Source organism: Sparus aurata, chromosome 13, assembly GCF_900880675.1.
Source record: "Sparus aurata chromosome 13, fSpaAur1.1, whole genome shotgun sequence".
Taxonomy (NCBI): domain Eukaryota; kingdom Metazoa; phylum Chordata; class Actinopteri; order Spariformes; family Sparidae; genus Sparus; species Sparus aurata.
In genome coordinates this window covers 14,140,282-14,162,477 of record NC_044199.1, presented here as the reverse complement: position 1 = coordinate 14,162,477, position 22,196 = coordinate 14,140,282, and the positions used below count along the sequence as shown (strand labels likewise).

The following is a 22,196-nucleotide window of genomic DNA, read 5'->3' as shown; positions in this document are numbered from 1 at the left end:
AGAAGCAACCAATAGTGCGGGGCGATGACATGAACAAAATCCCCGACTATGCTCTAATTGTAGCATTGTGCATTGTGTTGCTGCATGACAAAAGTTTGTGTCACTGTAAACACATCTGTGTGTCTTCTGTAAACATCCAACATGTTCTCTGCAACATACAGTATACAGTGTAAACACACATCAGCAGTGGTGGAGGAAGTATTAAAAGAAAAGTACTCAATGCAGATCAATTACTTTTATTTTGTTTATTATTATGAATTATGCATCAATGAATTGCGGCATTTTACTGTTGTAGTTGCTGAAGTTTGAGCTATTTTATGTAGGACTGCGACTACTGATTATTTTCATTATGGATTCATCTGCTGATTTTTCTTCTCTGCTAATCGAATGATTGTTTGGTTTTTAAAAACAGACCTCCATTTGTTTTGTATGTACAGATCTTAATGTATAAACTAACTAGTAACAGCTTCCAGATAATGTAGTGGAGTAAAAAATATAATGTTACCCGCTGACAGGTGAAGCAGAAGAAGATAAAGACTCCATTAAACTACCTCAGATTTGAACTTAGTAAATTGACTTGCTGCAATCCACCAGTGGATATCATGAACAGCATGCTGTGCAGTGTTGTGTCAGTAATGTACTCTGTGCCAAGGAAGACGGAGCTTTGCTAAAAAATGACACAAATTAGAATAAGCTCTGGTCAAGATTTTCAATACTTAAATATGTTTGGTTACAATGTAAATTCACGTTCATTTTTCAAACCACAAGGGATTAAAAAACAAAAGTCCTTTCTGCTACATACTTTTCGGAAGATGGAGTGCTGATGATGAACTGAGGAGTCTCACAGTCAGGGCAATGAAGCTGCTCTGCAGTCTGGTGTTATGGTAGCAGACACGTGTATCTTTTGCCAGATGGCAGCAGGTGTATCAGATTGTGGCTGGATGGGTGTAGTCTTTTAGTATCCTTTGGGCTCTGTGCAGACAGATCACTTCACAGATATCACTGATGCTCTGTACCTGGAACCAGTGATGTTCTGGGTGGTTTTAATCACCAGCTGTAGAGCCTTCCTGCGCTGGGCTGTGCACCAACCATGCTTGTAAAGGTTGACCAGAATCCTGCTCCAGATTTTAGCCTTCCTAAGTTTAAGTAGTAAGTCAAGCCTCTTCTGTGCTTTTTTAATCAGGGTTGTGATGTGTGATAATCACTGATTCTCAGTGATGGTAATTCCAATGAACCTGTAACTGCTCACTTGCTCCACTTCAGCTCTACAGATGTAGACAACACATTTAAATAAACTGGACATATACATCTTCTTAATACTCCCAAATGACAATTGATCCATAAAGACTTTCAATATATTCAAAATATATATGCACATTTGAGTCTGTGGTTATAGGGGAACAAAAGTATAAGTCCTCTCTATGAGTATATGGTAGACAGGACTTCAATCAGTGGTTATGTGACGCCCTCTTGTGGCTGCAGGAGCTAACCTACATGACAAAACAACCATGAGTCCAAGCTACACAATAAAAGAGCACAGTGGAGCATAGTACTACATTTATTGAATGGATCATTTCCACAGGACTTCAAGGACAGTAAACATTACTAATCATATAAATGGTCCTACAGAAAATATTGCTGAGTGATCAAATGAATTACTGTCAGACCACAGCGACACACTTTGAGACGACAAGGACATAAAAATATTAGAAAGTACATATGCTTCGTGATTCAACTAGTCTTATACGTCACTTAAAACCAACATACAGTACAAGTATATCAAAATAGACACAAATATATTATTATAAAACACGTTTCAAACTGCATCCCGTGTGTGTAGAGGAACAGAACATATACCATTTCTTATCAAAATAATATCTTGTTTTCCAACACACATAATCTACAAGTTTCACTCCAAATTTGTTGTGCAATTTTTATCTGAAGTCTCTGTTAAGGCAACAATAGGACAGCACCACATATGCAACCACTGGCGTTACAGGTAGGTAGAATCGAAGGCCACAGACACCCTACCAAAGATGGTACAAATATATTGTCAGAAGGAGACAAACGACATACAGTTTTGGGTCAAAAGTTGCAGGTTAGGATCCTCAATGGCTGTCCTGAGCAGTAGTAGGAGTGTTGAGTGATGATTCAGTGATTAGGCCTGGCCTTAAATATTATAAAACATTTAGATTTAATGTAATTTAAAATAACAGTAGTATCATAAATATTTACCACAGCAGTATACCAGTCGTCGAGACTTTCACAGAGACTTATCGCAAAGCCTCCAAGAGTATTCTTTGCATAGTTAATTCATTTTCTGATAGTAAACGCATAGAAAAACTAAATCAGTGTGTAAAAGATGGTGTCTAGTCATTATGTGAGAAAAGTCTCATTTGCTAACAGAACAATGTGTAAAAATCTTTACACAGATCGTTTTTGTTTTGCGGCTAACGTATTCTCATGATCGCCGTCAGCGCTGCGACAGTGTTCTCATGCTTTTCTGATGGCACTTGCCAACAAGGTTTCCCGCCTGGTGGTCACAAACGCCTGTTGTTTCTCATAATAGGCCGCCTCATTAATAAAAGTGGGATAGACAGTGCCTGAGCCTTGGTAGTGGATGGTCTTTCCATCGAATGTTTGGAACATAGGGTCACCGGGGTTCAGCGGTTCCCAGTCACAGTCCTGAAACAACAACAAGCAATAAGTAACTTGAGGATGTTGCTCAAGCTAAAATAACATATTCTCCCATCAACCGAAGAACGCTCATTTCCTCTTTCATAATAACTCCTATTTAGAGTTCAGTCAGTTATATATTTGGGCTCGTGAAGAAAGGCAGAACATTCCAAGTTTTACCTGCAGGTTAGGGTGCACCATGGCAATGATGTTTCCATTGGCATCTCTGGGGTAATCAATCCTCTCTGAGACCCAGAAAACCTCCACCGTACAGGGAGGGAACTCCATGCCTGAAAAACACACAGAAAACATACATCCACAATATTGGAAAATCTTGCAGCCCCAAAAACTATTGCGATCACTGTTGAAAATGTGACTTCATACAGTACAAAGACAGAATTATTTTCAAAGACAAGAGAAGGCAGAGGAAAAATGAGGAAAAACATAAACAGGCCATGTCAATTTTGATGCAATTCTCCTTTTCTCCTAAATTCTAAATCTAAAAAAAGGGCAATGCCTCTGAGTACTCAAGCATAAAACAATTTAAGAAGAGAAAAACAGGGACACAAACCAGCAAAATAAAAAGATCAGTCAGCCATTGAGACAGAGAACAGGGCTTTCCATCTGCAAATGATCCACTTCTCTCCCACTGCGATCTCAGCTAAGAAAACACTATTTAAACACTATTTTTTAATGGTCAACTTCTTTAAAGAGGAATCATCATGCAAGAGGAAAAACAAACTTAAAAGGTAATAGTTTTCCCCAGATACCTGACAAAAAGCTTAGGAGGTGTCTCTAAGGCAGTCCTAAGCAGGGGGATGGGCTCCTGATAAACAAATAAAAATAAAAGCAGGTCCTAAATTAAGAGAACTCCATAAAAATCAGCTATGGGATGAGAGAGGATTAATCAGCAACTTGTGATTATGCAGCTTTCTGCAATGCATTTTGAAGAGGCCAGCGAAGCTCATGACAGATACATGACAGTTACTCCACTTGATGGAGGAAATCTCTTGGTACGTTCAGCAAATTTGAAACTGATAACACCATCAGTAAAAACCAGACAAATAAACATTTATTCTGATGACATTTTGATGATGGTGGATCACCAAAATCAGTAGGATCTATCAACAAGGAACCACGCATGTTGATGCAAAATTTTATCTTAAGCCATCATGTGTATGTTGGGATATTTTACAGGGTAGTTGGAAACTTTAACCTGCAATGGCGCAAAGGGGAAAAAAGTCAGGAAATCACCAAAAATCACAGGGATTCATCCTATGGGCTCCATGAATGTCTGCAGTATATATTTAGTATGAAGTGTACAGACTTAAAGATACTAATTCAGATTTTTTAATATGGGAGTCATATTAAATATTGATAAGGATCGAGCATATTCAAATGATCTGTGAGGTTGCTATGAGATCTGTTTGTCACTTCTAACTTCTACTGTCCATATTTGTGTCCAGTCAGCTCTTGGGTTCTTGAGTCTGACTGGTGAGTCTAAACAGCAGCTTCTAATACAGTCCGAAGCCCAGTGAGGACCTAGAGGTTGAAACATGTTGCCTTTTTAATGATTTGCCTTTTTTATTGATTTAGTCACTATAATAACGGCTTTTTGAATATCTCCTTCCTTCTTTTCCCCCCCGTTTTCCAAAAGCACCAGTAAGTTATTTTTTCTAGCTGAATTATAGTCATTTGGTAAAGTTTGTTGAACTTAAGACCGGAGGGTTCCACACAGTGCAAGATTTGCCTTGCTCACTCTGGATCTCAACAGGAAGTGCAGTGGTTTCCGGCAGAGCCTGGACATTAAGTAAGTAGATGCTCAATGAACTGTTTAACCACGCAAATGTGAGACCACCACTGAGCTATACTGTTACGTAAGTGGCAGCACAGAGCAAGAAAAGGACAAACAGTTCTCCCACTGAATCTGTGACCAAGTCATTTTCAACTTGAACAATTATTGAATCTCCTGCAGCTACACTGCTTGTTTCTTCCTGCTGCCCGGCTTCAAAGAGCAGGAAAACCGATTCATCACCATGGCCCGGCATTCATCGGCACCAGCGTGGCCCCACGACAGAAGATTACCACACCATTGGCAGCCAGACTCTAATGACATGGAAAGTGACCAACTCCCAACAAGCAGACCATTCAGCTGCCGTCCAGTCAGGGGAAACCAACGGACTGCAACTCACACTTGGCACAGAGCGATTGTTTACATAAAAGAGGAAGGAAAAGCTGCCTTGCATCTAAACATTGCAAACACTGTTCTGGGCCTTGGGGAAGAGAAGTGGTAGAGCGGAGGCAGGATGAGCCAGATGCGGATAAATATAGAGATTTGGATGTAGGTACATCTGGATGAATCAGGCAGACACCCTTGGGCATTTTGTCACAAAATATTTCTCATCACGATGATGCTGACAAACAGGAGGACTGACTGTAAACAGGCTATTTTTTTTATTACATAACACATTATGAATCATAATATTAAACATCCCCGAGCCAAAATTCTAGAGAGATAATTTCATACTTTGGAAGTTCCTCCAAACCTGGGGGGCTCCCTAGTCGCTTTGTTAATACTGCATGTGTTCGATGTACAGAGGCAGTGTCCTCGCCACAGCGACCCAAGGTTTGGTTCCGACTTGAGGCTATTTGCTGCATTTCATGCTCTCTCTGTCTCTCCCCATTTCACTCTCATGTCACTCTTCAACTGTCCTATCGAATAAAGCCATGAAAAAAAAAAAAAATCCTACAAGTTTTAAGAAACAGGAGCTTGTATACTGAAATCTCCACTGCTTTGGCCTTAGAAAGGGGCAGTTCATACCAAAATCAAAACACATATTTTTCCTCTTACTTGAAGGGCTATTTATCCATTTTAGTTGCTTGGTGCTAGGTGTTCAGTTTTGGAGATATCAGCTGTGAAGATGTCTCCCTTCACCGGAATATGATGGAAGTAGATGGCACTCGGCTTGTGGTGCCACAAAAATACAACTGGAAAAACACGACATCAGTGTCTCTTTCCAGATATCATGATCATTTCTTTCTACCGGCCTACACCTGCCAACTGTTTCACTGCACAGATGGAAGCGTGCATTTACTCAAGAGCCTCCCACTCGTGACAATGTGGGATGCAAACATTAAAGGTGAAATATAGATGTTATGATGTCAAAACTGTTACCTTTTTACAATCAGTTGAATTTTTTTTGTTTGCTTTTTTAAGTTTTCAACTAAAATTCTTTCAAATTGCACCTTTAATGGTGTCCTCCTTGGATGAGTTCTAACTTTAGCTGCCTTTGTTAGCTAGCCTCTCACCTTTGAGTAGATGCACGCTTGTTATGGTTTGAGTTGCCACATTTTAAAGATATCGGCCATAGACATTTTTCCCTTCTCTAGAATATATAAGTATATATAGAATATAAGTAGAATATATAAGTATATATACTATATAAGTAGGTGGCATTCAACTTTCCAGAAATCCCGGCCAGTTACTTCTGACCTTTTTGTGAGCGGTTTCACGTACGAACTATTACAGCAGATGAAAACAAGCATGTACTCAAGGACTGGGGCCCGCGACCTAAGCTATCTAAACTAGTTAACATTACAGTGCAGCCATGGAGGACGCCATTAATGTTTACACCCAGTTTTTTCTTGAAACTGCTACACAACAAGTTCTGTGGATTATTCTGAGTTATGATTTCTAATAAGAGACATTGCTGTTTTGGCGCTTTGAGCACCACAAGCCGAGTGTCATCCAGTTCCATCATATTCAAGAGAAGGCAGACATCTCTACAGCTGTTACCTCTGAAAACTTGGCAACTCACACCAAAACAATCTCGATGGACAAATAGCACTACAGGTGTGACGAAAACTATATATATTTTTTTTATTTTGTGGTGAACTGTCTCTTTGAAATCTTATGACATGGCCCATTGCTGAATGCCATGTACATGCGGTGTGTTACAGCTTATACATTAAAGCCGCTGTGGCATGCTGGCCTTACCTTCATTAAACAGTTCGATGAAGTCCAGGGCATGTTTCAATATGACCCTCATAGCTTCAAAGATGTTACTCCTCAGAACACCTTGAGGCTGAGGACCCACTTCCAGACCTGCAGTGAAACAATCAGAGGATACGTTCACACATGAAAAAAAATTTACTTCCAACTGAACAGATGTCTCGGGGACGTCTTAAATACAGCCCTTGTCCCCAGAGCTATTTGGCCGAACTTGTGAGACTCACCAACAGGGTGCTTGGCAACTGAGCGTGAAGTGGAATATTTCAACAGAGGATGTTCATTGAGCAGAACGAGACAACTGGCGGGAGCGATGGCTTTCTGCAACACAGAGCACAAAACAAGATCTCAGCTGCAGATTTTTTCGGAAAAAAAAAACCCACCTTAACACTGTCGCGCATCGGGGGGCCATCTCAAGCAGACCTAACTGAGTGGCTGCTTGGAGATTTCACTCGACTGAACAGAAAATTTAATCTGCGCCAGCCTGCAGCGGAACAAATATGACACACACAATAACAGGCTGACTAAACACGATGAGTGAAACTAGCATGAATTAAGTTTGAGATGGTCTTCTATCCAGGTGATGAGTAAAAGAACAACATCATTTACGGCATGAACAGTGATGTGATCCTTTTCTCCGTCATTTTATAAGTAGACTACTGGATGAAATAGTCCAGCTAGGATGTAATAGTTTAAAGGGTAGGTTCACCCCAAAATGAAAATTCAGCCAGTCAGTGAGACTTTCCTGGCATTCACAGCAGAACAGTGTTGCAGCATTCTCCTCAACAACTGAAGCGGATGGGGACTTTGTTGTAAAACGGGGAAAAAAACAACCAAGAAAAAAACATAAAATGGCTCCATACAGCTCATCTGGTGTAAAGTCCCTCGAAGCCCTCAGACACCAAACTGATTTAAGAGGGAGTTATTTACATTCTTGACGGTGGTTTGTCGGTTGAGCTCATTCACCCAACTCGGACGGGTGCACGCTAGAGCATTTAGCTTAGCGCCTATAGTGAACATTTCAGCTTAACAATGGGTGTACATAATGTGTTTTCAAATCAATTTGGGATCCTGGGGCTTTTGGAGACTTGGATAACCCTGGTCGAGCTGTATGGAGCCATTTTGTTTTTGTAGTTCCAAAAAACGCTTTATGGACTATGATACTTCACCCATCACTCCATAGACATGGGGCTGAGTAGATAATGACTGAATTTATGATTTTGGGTGAACGTATCCTTGAAGCTGGCGATTAATTAAATCGTTGTTTTTATCTGTTTTGTCACCTGAATGGACTCGACATACGATATGTAAGAAACACTATGAGCCAGTTCCCTGCACAAGGATTAAGTAGAGTCCTAAGCACAAGATATTCTAAAGGATTGATGCCCGCCTTTAGACAATGGCATGGCTGTCCATGAAACTGGTAGTAAAATCATGACTGATGTTTCAGCCTTAGACTGCTTCTAAATGGAAGATAACTCAGACCTCTCAACACCACGGCCAGAGCAATGACTCATTTGACAACTGATGTTTGAAGGTTTTTGACAATAGCACACTGGGCTGACTTCTAAGGCCAGTCTTTTTATCTATGTATCTCTGTGAAGCCTTTCGTGTTTCTAAAAGGGTTATAATAACCCATTTCTCACAACCTCTGTTGTTTACAGTCACTGAGGTCATGTTGCGTTTGACTGCGCTTCTCCTCCCTGGCATTGCTCTGCATGCCTCTGTCTCGTTTTGAAGCGCAAGAAGAGGATCTATTGCTGATAACAGATTCAGTTCGATATGTAACAAACTGGAGAACAAGCTCATGTAATGCAAGGAAAGTAGTTTAGAGTGCTTATTGAGATGTGACAAAACAAATGTTATGCCGACTAATTTAAGAAGGATTAAGAGGAAAAAAAAGTAGAAGCATCTTGTCGTGCTCAGGAGAGATTTGTGGCTCAAGAAAAACTGGCGTTGCCTCTGGATTATTGGGATAGTTGATCCGTTGAACCAACACATAAAGGTAAACTGAGGACTTTATTATTTACATAGGTGAACTGATCCTCCCCTGAGATATTTATTGATAAAATATTGACTTTTAAGCACATACAATGACGTAAAAGATGGAAGTTAGTCTTAACATACTACGCTCTGTACTGTATGTGTCATACAACATATTTATAGAGCATTTCTCCCTTGGATCTGGAGTTAAACTTCGCTTTCTGAACATAATGAGTCCTCAGAGTAACTAATATTGCAGGGGGAAACGTTTAGAAATGTAAAATTTGCTCTTTAAGTGCGGTCACCTTGATGTAGTTCATCATCTGCAGATTGAAGTGGTCTTTGGAGCTCTCCAGAATCAGAGTGCAGCCCATGTTGGACGTCGTGTTGTGGAGGTCGAAGATGACATCGTAGGCCTCGGGGCTTCCCTTGGGCCCGAATAGCCTGTTGATCTCCTGGGCCCTCTGCACCTCGTAGGGCAGGTTATCTCCTCCCGGGGCACTGTATGACACACATGCACACGCACGTGAGAGCAGTCGGATGCAGACACATTAACAGCTTATCAGACGATTCTGCTAAAGGAAGCACATCAATGATTTACACTTGACCTGCACACCCTGTAACACTTTCACCTCACTGCTGGAAGATCTCTGAGTCACATCCTCCGAGTTAACACAGTGACTGTCGGGTTAAAACCGTGTACAACGGTGTTTGTACATTTCAGTGAAGGCTGAAAAAAATTTGAAAATCCACTTTCTGTGCTGAATGAGGCTTTGTATTTCCTACACTTCTTCACATGCGGAACAGGAAAACATTAATAACAGCAAATTATGTCTTGATAATTACCGTAATTCCACCCAATTTGTTAATCTAGAAAGTGACGGCGGCCATTAAGTCTGGGCTGGAATACAAACGCTGGATTCAGCCAGACAGTGGCCTCTTTTTGTGAGTGTTAAGAGACAAAATGTAATCTCTTTTCTCCCGGCCTTGCATGTCAGCAAAAGAGGATCCTTGAGAAATGCGCTTTGTCCCCAGGCTAAACTTGGCTTGTCCCCCCCCACATGGACACTCTACACGGTCTGAGCAGAGAATCAGAGAATGAGAGCTTCCCTTCTTTTCTCTTAGCTCATTTAAAGCATTTCAAAATAACCAGCAGTCTAGGCTATTCTCCGAGCTACTGTAGCCCAGCAGCACCTCTGCTGTCCATATTGTCTCGCCTGCCCTCACATCTGCTCTTTTGACCCCATTTTTCAGCAGATATCTGGTATTGTCTGGACTGTTTGTACACAAGCACAGTGTGGAGCACGGCTTTAAAGTGGTCTACAACACGCCGGCAGTAAATATGAGGGAGAGCGGAGAGCTGTCGGTTTGGTGAAAGTTGAAGTAAAGGACACCGTGAGCTGTTAATCTTCTTAGATGTAGCCTGGAAAAAAAACCAGTTTGTAAGCTGGAGAGCGCTGAGATGATCTTTTAAAGATGATTTAACATTACACACAAACACACAGTATGATCGGAGCTCTTACCATCATGTCATAATCCGTGGTTGTTTGAATCACAAAATGCGCCATACATCGTAAGGAAATTATGTGATATTAATACTTAAGCACACTTAATTGCTTTGTTGTGAAAAGAAGCCAGGTCAAGGTCAAACTTTGGTAAAAGTAACGATGTCGTGTTAAAATATTACTTTGGTAACAGTGAAAGTCACCCTGATGTAAAATTCACTTAAGTATTAAAGGTAATTTTCTAACAATAAATGTACCTAAGTATCAACATTATAAGTAAACGAAACATGTATTTACATAATTGTATACTTGTTGTTATAAGCGTTAATTGCAGTGTTGCGAAAAGTACTCCAAAGTCGTACTTGAGTAAAAGTAAAGAGATCGTGTTGAAATGTTACTTTGGTAAAAGTGAAAGTTGCTCATAGGCATAAAATTTCAGTAAAAGTCTGAGTGCATATGGTCCAAATCAGATACTGGTACTGTACCAGTATCTGACATGAAATGTTAACATGTATGTATAAAGTGTACACATGGCATAATTGTCAGTTATTGGACTTGCTAATCAGCGTTTTCCTGATTCTGAATCCCTGTTTGTTTTGTTGTTCTTTTATACGATTGCTGATAAATTGAATTTAAAATGTGCTGTCGTGGCTCTGATGTAGCAAGCGATCTGCAAGGTAACTAAAGGTATCAAACAAATGTAGTGGAAGCATAACATTGAAAAGTCCATAAAAGCTGTACTTCAGTCAGTGTAATCAGTCACATTCCAGCACTGCTTGATTACATACTGTGCTATCTAAAGACACGGATGACAACATTCACATGTTGGGGGGGCTGGGGGGATAGGTTAGGGTCAGGGTTCAGCAGCTATCCAGACACATCCTGGTGAGCATGAAGCACAGACACACTGTAATGATAATAACCTTGGGGATGCTGTGATGGGGAACCCTTTTGATGATTTATGGATACATCATGTTATCCAACCACATTAGTAACAAGGGCGCTGTGTGTGTTCATGCATGCATGCTGACCGTATGGGCCAGCGTTTGCGTAAGACTGTGTTTTCCGCCATAGTGCACACGAAGAGGAACGCATACAAAAATGAATAGATAAATCGTCTTAATTCATGTGTAGCCCAGTCACGTTTCGCCCACGTTTTCCCTGCTGGCTGACAGTCAGCTCCAGACCGGGGAGGACACGCTGCTCCGCTGTTATTGGCAGAGGGGGCTGTGGGGAGGGGGCGACAACGGGGCTGATGGTAAACACACACACACACACACACGCACACCACCTGTGATAATTTAATGAAGATGTTCACGTCAACGCCTTTCCCGGAAGAAAAACGGTGTTAATCAAATTTTTTTGTGTGTTTCGTTTTTAGTGTCACCGTTTTTCCTTCCACACCGTGTTGGGTTTTCACTCACCGTGCCACATATCTTCTCCGTTTCTCCTCACTTGTCTGACGGAACACGCGTGAATTCCGTCAGTATCGTCACATTACTACGCCGTCGTTACATTTAACAACACGTGTCCGATAACTAGTAGTAGAGATCCGAAAGGATTTACACATTTCTCACGGACAAATTCTTGATTTTAGACATTTAATTCGTAAAAAAAATAAATAAATAACAAAACAAAACAAATCAAAAAAAGCCAAGGAGAAAATGTACACATCACTCGGACAATGTGACGGTGTACAGCACAGGTGTACCTGAGACCAACCCTGTTTTTTTTCTCAGCGAAACACACAAGCAATACCACCACATATGGATCTGTTGTGAAATGTGACTGTTTTCTGGATCCGTGCCATGAAAAGTTTCCATTCAACATGTATGACAGCGGACCGGAACAACAACAACAACAACAACAACACCCTCCAGCAGCGGCCACGGACGGCAGGGTGACGGCTCGCGGAGTGCGCTGTGTTTACCTGAGGTTCTCTGGGCTGAAGGCTCGGTTCAGGTCCGTGTCCACGTATCTCGTGCACTTCTCCACCGCCTTCGGGTTGGTGATGAAAGGTTTGGTCTCGACACCTTTCCTCTGGATCTCGGCGCCGTTCTTCACCCACAGGTTGACGAGCGTCACGCCGGACATCTCGTTCCCGTGCGTCCCCCCGAAGATAGCCACCCTCCTTGCCGCGTTGAAACACACGCTGTTGTTGTAAGAAGACATGACTGGACGCGGAGGACCGTGCGGAGTGTGTGTGAAGACACGCTGGGGTCAGAGGGTTCCGGGAGCCTCGCAGCCTCACGGTTTAAATGCCTGCTGTGGCTGCGCGCTTACGTAACGTGCCCGCGGGCTTGTTGTGGTCAGTCAGCGTGCGTAAAATGCGCTGAGTTGTGCGCGACATCTCGAGTTGCGGGCGAAACTCAAGTTAACAGGCTTCCCCCCCTTTGTTTACCTCCGACTGTCAAACTACAGGGACACGTTAACTGTTCGCTTCCGGCGAAGCTCTTCCAAAATAAAGCGGAATCAGAACAACCTCGCTGTATTTGGTCCGCTAATCCACGCTCGACGAGAGACGCTACTTCCGGTCAGGGCCCTCAGAATAAAACGATTTGGACGCGTTTAAGAAAAACAAAACGCCAACGGAATAACAAAACGTTCATGACTGTTAGTGATCGGTACATGTCTGTCTTCGAAAAAAGCAAATAGAGATTCTTTTTCTTCCCTCTCTCCTTCAATCATTTTACATTTTCATGTCACATCTGTTCATCTACACGTATATTTATATTTCTTAAACTTCCTTTGTGTTTCATCTTAATTAATGTACTGTACTTCATCCTTGGCACCTATACACTCCCTTTGCTGCCTTTTATTTCCACTTATCAGGTTGTTACCATAACTAGTATCATCCACGACTCTACTTTTCTCTTTCACATTACTTACCCAAGGACTTGTTTTCAATGTATCTGTTGTAACCAGTATTGGCTCTGTCATTGTATTTATTTTCATGACCGACACTATTTATTTAACCTTTTTTGTAATTACTTCACTAAATGCTTTTCATGTTATATTTTTCTCTTTCCTCTTTCTAAATGTATTCTATACACTGATCAGCCACAACATTAAACCACTGGCAGGTGACATAAATTGATCATCTCATCACAATGCAAAATGTTCTGCTGGAAAACCTTGGGTGCTGGCATTCATGTGATCATATTCATCACAACAATACTACCCAATGGCAGTACGGTATACGGTGTATACTGTAACACAAGGTAGGGACTGGGAGAGGGGGACAGGGAGCCATTAAAGGCATGGACGACTGTAATCATCTTGTTCTTGTTGTACTGTTTCTACACTGCGTAAAATAACTATAATTAAAAATGATTTTTTTTTTTTAAAAGTGCGTCTCTGATTGCACTCGCTGTGGTTTTGTTTAGCAATTGCAGAAACCAAGAAAGAAAAGTGGCTGATGCAATAATTACAGCTTTTTTTCCCTACATAAGTCTATTTCACCGTATGTACAGCTATGTGGGCCTAATCCTGGTTTAAACACCTGTATAGGATTGAAAGAGGTTTACAGTATAGCATAAATCACACTAAGCCCTACAATAATTACAGGAAATATTGTCACATTGGATTCCCCGTATTACATTTCTAGCGTCAACGATTGACAAATGATAAACAGGAGCAGTTGAGAGAAGTTGGACGGCTTTTTTAAAAACTGAATAATGCCAAACAAAACCTTCACATATTAGACTTCTAAAAGTACAGTATGCCAAAAACACTAGAAACATTACCAAATAATGCAATTTCTTTAAAGCAGAGGCACAGTATCACCCATTAGCCCCATGAATGTCTCACACCCTAAGGTGCACGTTGTTAGAGCTATTACAAAGACGCACAGTCACTCAGACTCAGGCTAATCGGCTTGTTGGCAGTTAAAGTGCACACTGTAAAGGACAAGCACAAGTTTGGCGTAACTTCTCAGGAAATTATACAGAAGATTTAGAGCCGCTATGTTTAATCAATTAGTCATCAACCATCAAATTAGTCGGCAATATTTTCTGGGTTCATTCCTCCTCTATGACAGTAAACTGAATATATTTGGGCCGTGGCAATAACTAGACATTTGAGGACGTCATCTTGAACTTTTGGAAACACTGAATGACCGTTTTTATTTCCAGACATTCTTTTAAAGCAAACAACTTATCAATTAATCATACCAAGAATCGGCAGAGAAAAGAATTGTTAGTTTTAGGCCCATTAGGGACTTGAGCTTGAGCATGATTTTTTTTTCAGATCACCAGAGGAAAAATGTTTATCGTTCTGCTAAAGGTGCAGTTGCAGGGCAAAAACCCTTAAAACAAGAGAGGGATTATGGAACTAACCACTCAGGTTAGTTAGTTGACAATGGAGTTACAATAAAAAAAAACATAAAACAAGGGTCTACAAAAACAGTTATTGTATTTAATCTTATTTTACAGACTTGTGTCATTTTTCCTCCAACAACGATCTGACTCAGTCGCTTTTATTTAAAGAAATAAATAAAAAAATCATGTTTTGTTGAGTTATATTTTTTCTCTTAAGTTCATATCAGCACCAAAAAGGTTGAGACCATGGTAAAAAAAAATAATCCTTTGATATAAAACGCCATATATTACAACATGAAACAATATATTTTTAAAACCTCATTGCTGTCACACTGTCCATCTGTGTGTTCAGGCGATTCCCTCCACGGATCAAACTCCATCAATTTGTCTGCCGGTCTATAAACTCATCCAAGCAGCCAGTTCATACTAACAGTCTCAGAGGAAGTCGTCACTTAGATTAAGAAGTCTCCGCTTGACCTTTGCGTGCTTGTTCTTCATGATACGGTCTGGAGACGGCTTTTCGATCACTGATATCAAAGCCTCTGACAACATGGGGCTGCTGCGTGTGATACTGGGGTCGGGTGATTGCTTATTTCTTTCCTTTTTTCTCTTCTTTTTGTTTTCGTGGGGCTCTAGCTCAGCCGCCTCGATCGACGTTACCCCCTCGAGCAGATCTTTCCCGTCTCTCGTTTCATTTGACGCCTGGTTTCCAGATGTCTCTCTGCAGGTATTCGATGCAGATTTTTCGGACTCGGCATCTTCAGTGGCAGTAACATGGCACTTTTTCTTCTTCTTCTTCCTTTTCACTGCCACGTCCTCATCGGTCGGAGGGTACCCCTCATCGGCCGCATTTTGAAACCTTTCCGCTGGGTTTATCGTCTCACTTTCCTTTCTTCCACTTTTCTTCTTCTTCTCCTTTGTTGTGTTTGCTTCCTCGAAATCCTGCCCGTGATCTGTTTCCACACCACCCCCCTCCTCTACTGCCACCTTCCTCTTCTTTTTTTTTTTCCTGACCCCGTCGTTAGTTTCTTCTAAATTTCCTGCAACCTCTGCTGATTCCGACTCAAAATCACCGGCGCCAACTGGTTTTTCTGCACCCACAGACTGCGGAGGAGAGTTTCGTTCCCCGAGTGTCCGAGCACCGTTTTCCGTCGCATCAGCAACGAGGAAGGATGGGGTCCCCCTCTTTTCCTTTTCCCGCACAGACACTGAATCATCGCTTTGTGTCGCATTGTCGTCTGTGATATTCCAGCCAGACCCCTCACTTATTATTTTCTTCTTCTTCTTCTTCTTTTTCTTAGTCACAAGTTCAGTGTTTTGGTCTTCAACGCCCTCCGGTGTTTCCTGGGCGTGATCTACATCTTCTGCCTTATCAGAGACTGTTTTCTTCTTCTTCTTCACGGGTGTCCCCGTTCTTTCCTCCGAGGCAACATCTCCATTACAGAGGCTCACATCTACACCCTCGTTGCCACCTTGACTCAGCGCTTCCCTTCTCCTTTTCTCCTTTTTCTTCTTTATCGCAGCATCCTCAACATTCGGAGCTTCGGCGGCTGTGCTGAACTGTAACTGCTCGACGTCTTCACCGCCTATTTTCCTCTTTTTATTCTTCTTCTTCTCCTTGCCGTCATTCTCCACGTTCACTGAAAACACAGAATCCTCAATTCTAACATCTGATTCCAAGTTTCCATCCACTTCCTGTCCAACATTTTCTGCTAAAGATGGATCCTTTTTTCTCTTCTTTTGCTTTGGTTTTGAATCAGGAGAGCCTTCCTCCTCCTGTGTGTGCGAGTTCTTTACACAGTTTCTTGCATTAAGTTCCAGCTCATCACCGGTCTGCGCCGCTGGAGGCCCTGCCCTGTTATTCTCGCACAGGCTGGCTGTCTCTTGTGCCGCAGCATGCAGACGCTCTGGCTCCTCCTGGCTCTGACCCGTTTCTTCTTCGTCTACACTTTCAAGAGCTCCCTTGTCTTTTTTCTTCTTTTTCGTCCTCTTTGCCCTTATTTCACTGCTAACCCTGTCGTTGTTAGCGTCACGTGTGACGTCTGGGAGATTGCAGAGGAGACTCTGGCTCTCAGGTTCATCCTCTGTCTGGGATAGCTCTGCTGCAGTTGTGGATTCTTCCTCAATGTGCCTGTGTTGCCTTGGACTTCTCTGTGGCTCAGGTGGCTCGCAGACTGTAGCGTCGCTGTCGTCACACAGCCCTTCCTCCGTTGCACTTTGCTGAAATAGAATCTTCTCGTTTCGTCGAGCGCAGTGTCTGTTTTTCTTTTCCTTTTGAGCCAGAACGTTTCCGCCACTTAACATGCGCTGCTCGTTCCTCTCCCTCTCGACCACAACTCCACGAGGAGACTCTCCGTCATGACAGTCGTCTGCCTCCACAGACGACGGTTTTCCCCTCTTTATGGACCCCCTTGTCGTCTTGAGTCGTCCTCCTTGAGGGGTTTCTTGCCTAGGATCATCAGCTTTCCTCGTCCGTTGTTTAAGATGGCTGCCCCACGTTTGTTGTCTCTTTGCTTTTGACAGAACCACAAAACGTTTCCTTTCCTGTGAGATGAAAAACAGATCAGTACGAAATCCGCAACCCAAAAAGTGAAATGAGATGCAGGAAAATTCTTAGTTTTAACAGCCTGCTCACCACCACTTTGATGTCCTCGTCGTCTTCTTCTCTGTAACAGAGCAGATACATTTTATGCCCAGCAAGTCAATTCAAGTTTATTTGCGCATCATTTTCACGCAGGTTTGTATGATTCAAAGGGATTCATAGGTGGCCAACAAGCCGATAGTAAGGCCAATTTAACAATTTAAGACCTGTGCAAACAAGAACATTCTTTTTTTTTTTTTTTTAGAAAAAGAGATGCACTCGGACACCATGTCTCCTAAACATGACGCAAAGAGGTAACGTACTGTATAGAACTATAAAGGTAGAGGCACTAAAGTTGATCCCCACAAGGTGTTTTAGTTGTTTGAGGCAATCGAATCAACTTTTTCTAAAGATCAGGGCCTGTATTCACAAAGAATCTTAAGGCTAGAGTAGCTCCTAACAGGCGAATTCAGGAGCAACTCCTAAAAATAATGGGCGTGTCAGTCATAACATAACGGTTAGATATGGATTTTTTTAATATAATAACTGGTGAGCCTGTTGAAAGATAGAAAAATGTTCCTTACCGCATGCTGCCATACATGTAATCCATCTAATCATCTTTCGAAATTTCGCTCTTCTGATGAGCCTCCTGAATTTGCACCCAAAATGCTGTCAAAACTTTCATTTATAATTCCCAACGCAGCGTCCATAATTCTCGACCGGGAAAAAGGCAGAAAAAAGGTGTGGAAAACACAAAAAACCTTAAGAAAAACAAAAAGTGACCCCAAATCACAGAGATGCCGATTCGCACGGGACTAATATTATCACATGACCTCTGTGTTTGGTGAAATATGATGGGTAATTTGCGGTGGAATTTTTACTTTACAAATTATGGACATAGCAGATTTGCACGGGATTAAGATCACAGGCGACCTCCACAATTATTACAAATTACCGGAGGTCCCCAGGTTATACTAGTCCCGTGCGAATAGGGCTTTTGTCAATTGGAAAAAGTGAGAGGGAGAGGGGAAAAAGTTGCATTCCATCAATGCACAAATTGTCTTTGACGCATGTTACAATATACTGGACATTGTTGTGAAATGGCCCGGATCAACACACGATTCCCGAATTTTAATGGAGAGTGGTTTGACGCAGCTTTTCGAGCAAATGCCGCTTTTATTGGCAATTCACGTTTTTCATTGCAATCTTCTAATTTGTAATTTTTGTCCGAAGCGTTTTTGTTGGGGGGAGGGGGGGGCACTTAATTCTCATCATAAACACATTTCTTCATCCAATATCTTTTGATAGGCTTTGTCATGGGCTTGTAGGCAACTTCCTTATTTTCACTTCATGCGTTGCGTAGCCTAAATGACTGTTCAACAGGCTGCCCTGTCACTCAACAACCAATCATCACCGTTGTCACCACTTCTAAGTGCGTCCTTATAAAATGACGTCATCCATAACAACAGAGAGTTACTTCTAGTTTAGGAGTTCACTGTTTTCATAACTAAAAGTAGGTCTCAGCGGCTTTGTGAATTAATTTTAAGAAACGACTCCTACATAAAAACTCAGATTTAGGAGTACTCCTAACGTTAAGATAAAAGTCTTTGTGAATACGGGCCCAGATCAAGATCAAGCTCAAGCTGTGCCAGTACCTAAAGTTTGCTGCACCTAGATTTCTCTAAATGTTTTTAACTGCTGTTACCAGGATATGCCCAAAAACTTGTCGATTATTGCACTGAAAAAAGTTTAGAGACGAATCCGAGGTCACTGCGTGTTGGTGAATATAGGCTATTCCGATCTTTTAATTATACATCTAAATTCAAATAGGTATGTTCCTTGAAATAAACTAAATTAGGGATTAGTGAGAATGTTCCTTTTTCAATCTTCATAATCTGTTACTCCCTATCGCGGTAATGTGACGTTTGCTGCGGTTGTACCGACACGCAAACCGAAAAACAAACTTACTCAGACAACGAGGATATGTCCTGCCCCTCCACGTCCACTGTCGGTAAAGACGACTGCGCATCATGTCCTCGTTCATAGCCCTCTATGAGACATTTGAAGAAGCCTCCCATCGCAGAATTCTGTAGAGAGAAAAAAAAGATATATAGAAACATAACATTTATCAAAGTTATACAACAACAGCCGGCAGAAAGTCTGTACTGAAGCGCTGCTTATCCTTACATGAAGGGTTTTGTTCTGCATGTTAGATAAACGAGTGTCTCTGGCCTTCCCCTTCAACTTCCTCCCTGACAGGAAAGGGAGGCTGAACTTTGGCAGACTGCTGATAGAAGGCTGTTTCTTATATCTCTCATCTTTGGCGGTTTTGGGTTCTTCATGGGAATCAGACGATAAAGAGCCAGCATCACTTCCCTCCAGATCTCTGGGAGATACGGGCTTTGACCTCAGGCTGAGGTGCTCTCGTTTTCCTGACCTCACTGCCTCAGGTACTTGCTTCTGGGTGAGGAACAGGCTGTCTCCTGAATCACTGCAGACACAAGTACACAAGTCAAACTGGAGCACTTCTCAAGGCGCCGTATCATCATTGGGACATGTGAGGGGTTCACATCCTCACCTGTCTGCTCCAGCAATTTCATTAGATACCTCATCCCGTCCCACGGAGGACTCAAGATACCGCGATATTTTCTTCACATAGTCTGGCGGGGAGGTTTCCAGGACAAGGTGGCATGGCTCGGCGGATACAACCCCGGCAAAGGCACCAGACTGAGTCCAACTTGAAGACTTGTGCACTCCTGCCATTGTGCACTTTAGCAAAAGATAACTGCTAAACTTGTGCTCGTCCTTATCGGGAAGCAGTGGTAACAGATTAAATCCCACTCATGCCTCCAAAGAATACATGCTCGAGCTTGTTCTGTTTCATTTAAAGTCCGCTGTAGCCTAATAATGATGCTCATTAGCTAAACATATCGCTGATGGTGTATAAATACATGTTACAGTACCAAAACAATGGAGAGGCGCTCCTGCGCATGTGGTTCTGTGTAAACCAGGAAGTGTTTAAGCGTCATCAGCATGACGACAAATCATCTGACCAATCACCAGAGAGCAGGCAACAGCCGCGGAAATAAACAAGATGCGCATCGGTGTGTACTTCCGTTTTCGACTTTCCTGTTTTTTCACATAAATCTATAAACTTGACATTAATTAATACAGTGATAAGCACGACTGGATTTAAATGAATGAGCTTACTACTTCTTTTGATAATAGAGAATCAGTCATCTTTGTTTAAAGAGCGGAACTTTGGAACCTTCTTCCGGCCGAGCTGAACGATTCATGTCCGAAAGCAAAACAATACTGTTCGCACACCTAATACGTCTGCACAGACAGATCTGTACCGGGAGACAGTAGAGTGCTTTCAACAAAGTAGTCTGATATTAATCAAACATACCCATTTAATTGATTTTGTTAGTTTAGTTATATTGTATTATTGTAAAAAGTAAATTAAGACCTATAAGCATGGATTTAAATACAGTTTATAAGATATGTATGAGCTGTTTGATTAATTTGAATATAATTACCTACACTCCCATAATTCACTACGTATTATCTTCATATTTCAGATAGAGCTGCAACAGACGATTATTTTCAGTATTAACTATTTAGTCCATTGAATATCAAGAAATTGTGAAAACTGCTTATTCACTTCACCCGAATTACGGCTTCAAGTTGCTTTTACTCTCCAAACCAACGGTCCAAATCCCCATGACAAATGACAAAGAAAAGCTGCACATCCTCACAATTAAGAAATTGGAACCAACTAATGCCTTTGCTTTAAAAAGAGACGCTCTGTTGTGCTGTCGCTAGGTAAAAATCATTTGCGCGTCTGCGTTGCTCTTTACGGTAAATCCTGCGCGCGCCGACCGGGACTTCATGGTACATTCGGGTACACCTTTAAAACTCTGAAACTCTTCATTAGTTGCCACCAACATTATTCAAAACAAAAAATGTCTCAATTTTCGTGTGTTACGCTATGTTTAACTATAGACTACTTCTGTATTTAATTTCTTGTTCTTCATGTGCAAACTTTGTAATAATTAGCAGCAACAATCATAAAGATATCCCAGTCAGTTCTACATAAACTGGCTCTTACATGCTCTGCCTCATCTCCACCTTCTCTGCACCTCTCGCCAGTCTATCATCTACCTGGCCGCCAGAATCATTCCCAACTAGTTTGTTGTTAGTTAAAGTCCGGACGGGGGTTATCTGAGGAACTGTGGGACATTTTGCAGTCATTCTCGTGACATCCACCGCTTATTTGCCACTCTCCATGGTGCTGAAGCCTTCCTGCTGGAGAGTTTTGAGATGGATTCCTAAGATTTTAGCCTGCTCTTTGCTCCTGAAAGAAATTCGGTTAAGTTCAGTCTCTTATCCATTTAAAGAAAAAAAATGCTTTGTTTTCTTCGTGCTTTTGTGCAACAAAGTTTGCAATTTAATGAAAAGAAAGAAACCTACAAAATCGTCTTTTCAAGATTTTAAAGGTTTTTAAAGGACAGTTTAATGTCTGCCAATGTAATTGGTAAATGTAATTTTTGCATATAATAATTAAAGGGCTGCATTGTAAGAGCAAGACATTAATGACTGAAGTAGTCTGAAAAAGAGCTGTCTGGTTTTTAACAACCTTCGTGGCCATTCGACAAAAGATTTCAAGAGTTTACGAGATGTACCTGAATGCACCAAGTCCGGGCACACTGGCTTTACCGTACAGAGAAATACTGACGCGCGAGCAATTGAAGTGGATGTGCCACAGCCCTGAAGTGAAGATGGCGTGGCCGAAACACTATGTTGCATAGGAACTATCTTGTTAGTGTCTACTCTTTGGTTGTACTTCAACCATACGGCGCCTTTTTAACCCTCGACTCCAGCCGTCAGCTAGTGCAGCCGCCTTTAGTTCAGTCATGGCAGACATCAGCAAAGCTGGAGAGGTCCAGCTACACGTCCGAGGGTTAGAGGAAGTGCGTGGTGATGTAAAACTTAATCTTCGATATACAGGCACAGAGGCGTAATGTCTGTAAAGCATGATAACCAATGAATATAAAGGTAGACAGAGCTGACAGAACTCATTAAGCCACGTCTCCTATTTAGAAGAAAGGACCCAACCTGAC

At 41.8% G+C, this 22,196-nt stretch overlaps 2 protein-coding genes across 2 annotated transcripts; both read right to left on the bottom strand.

Moving 5' to 3' along the window:
- Positions 1-1,540: 1,540 nt before the first annotated feature.
- Positions 1,541-12,704, bottom strand: aspa (aspartoacylase). Its single transcript, XM_030438299.1, has 6 exons — positions 12,104-12,704; positions 8,974-9,169; positions 6,913-7,006; positions 6,674-6,781; positions 2,857-2,966; positions 1,541-2,685 (listed from the first exon to the last, which is right to left on the bottom strand). Exons 1-6 carry the CDS (start codon positions 12,343-12,345, stop codon positions 2,494-2,496), a joined length of 942 nt encoding a protein of 313 aa, XP_030294159.1. The 5' UTR covers positions 12,346-12,704; the 3' UTR covers positions 1,541-2,493.
- Positions 12,705-14,265: 1,561 nt separating this feature from the next.
- LOC115594310 (uncharacterized) lies at positions 14,266-20,115 on the bottom strand. The gene is made up of 5 exons (XM_030438298.1): positions 19,652-20,115; positions 19,261-19,564; positions 19,042-19,160; positions 17,128-17,158; positions 14,266-17,036 (listed from the first exon to the last, which is right to left on the bottom strand). Exons 1-5 carry the CDS (start codon positions 19,834-19,836, stop codon positions 14,928-14,930), a joined length of 2,748 nt encoding a protein of 915 aa, XP_030294158.1. The 5' UTR covers positions 19,837-20,115; the 3' UTR covers positions 14,266-14,927.
- Between the last annotated feature and the right edge of the window lie 2,081 nt (positions 20,116-22,196).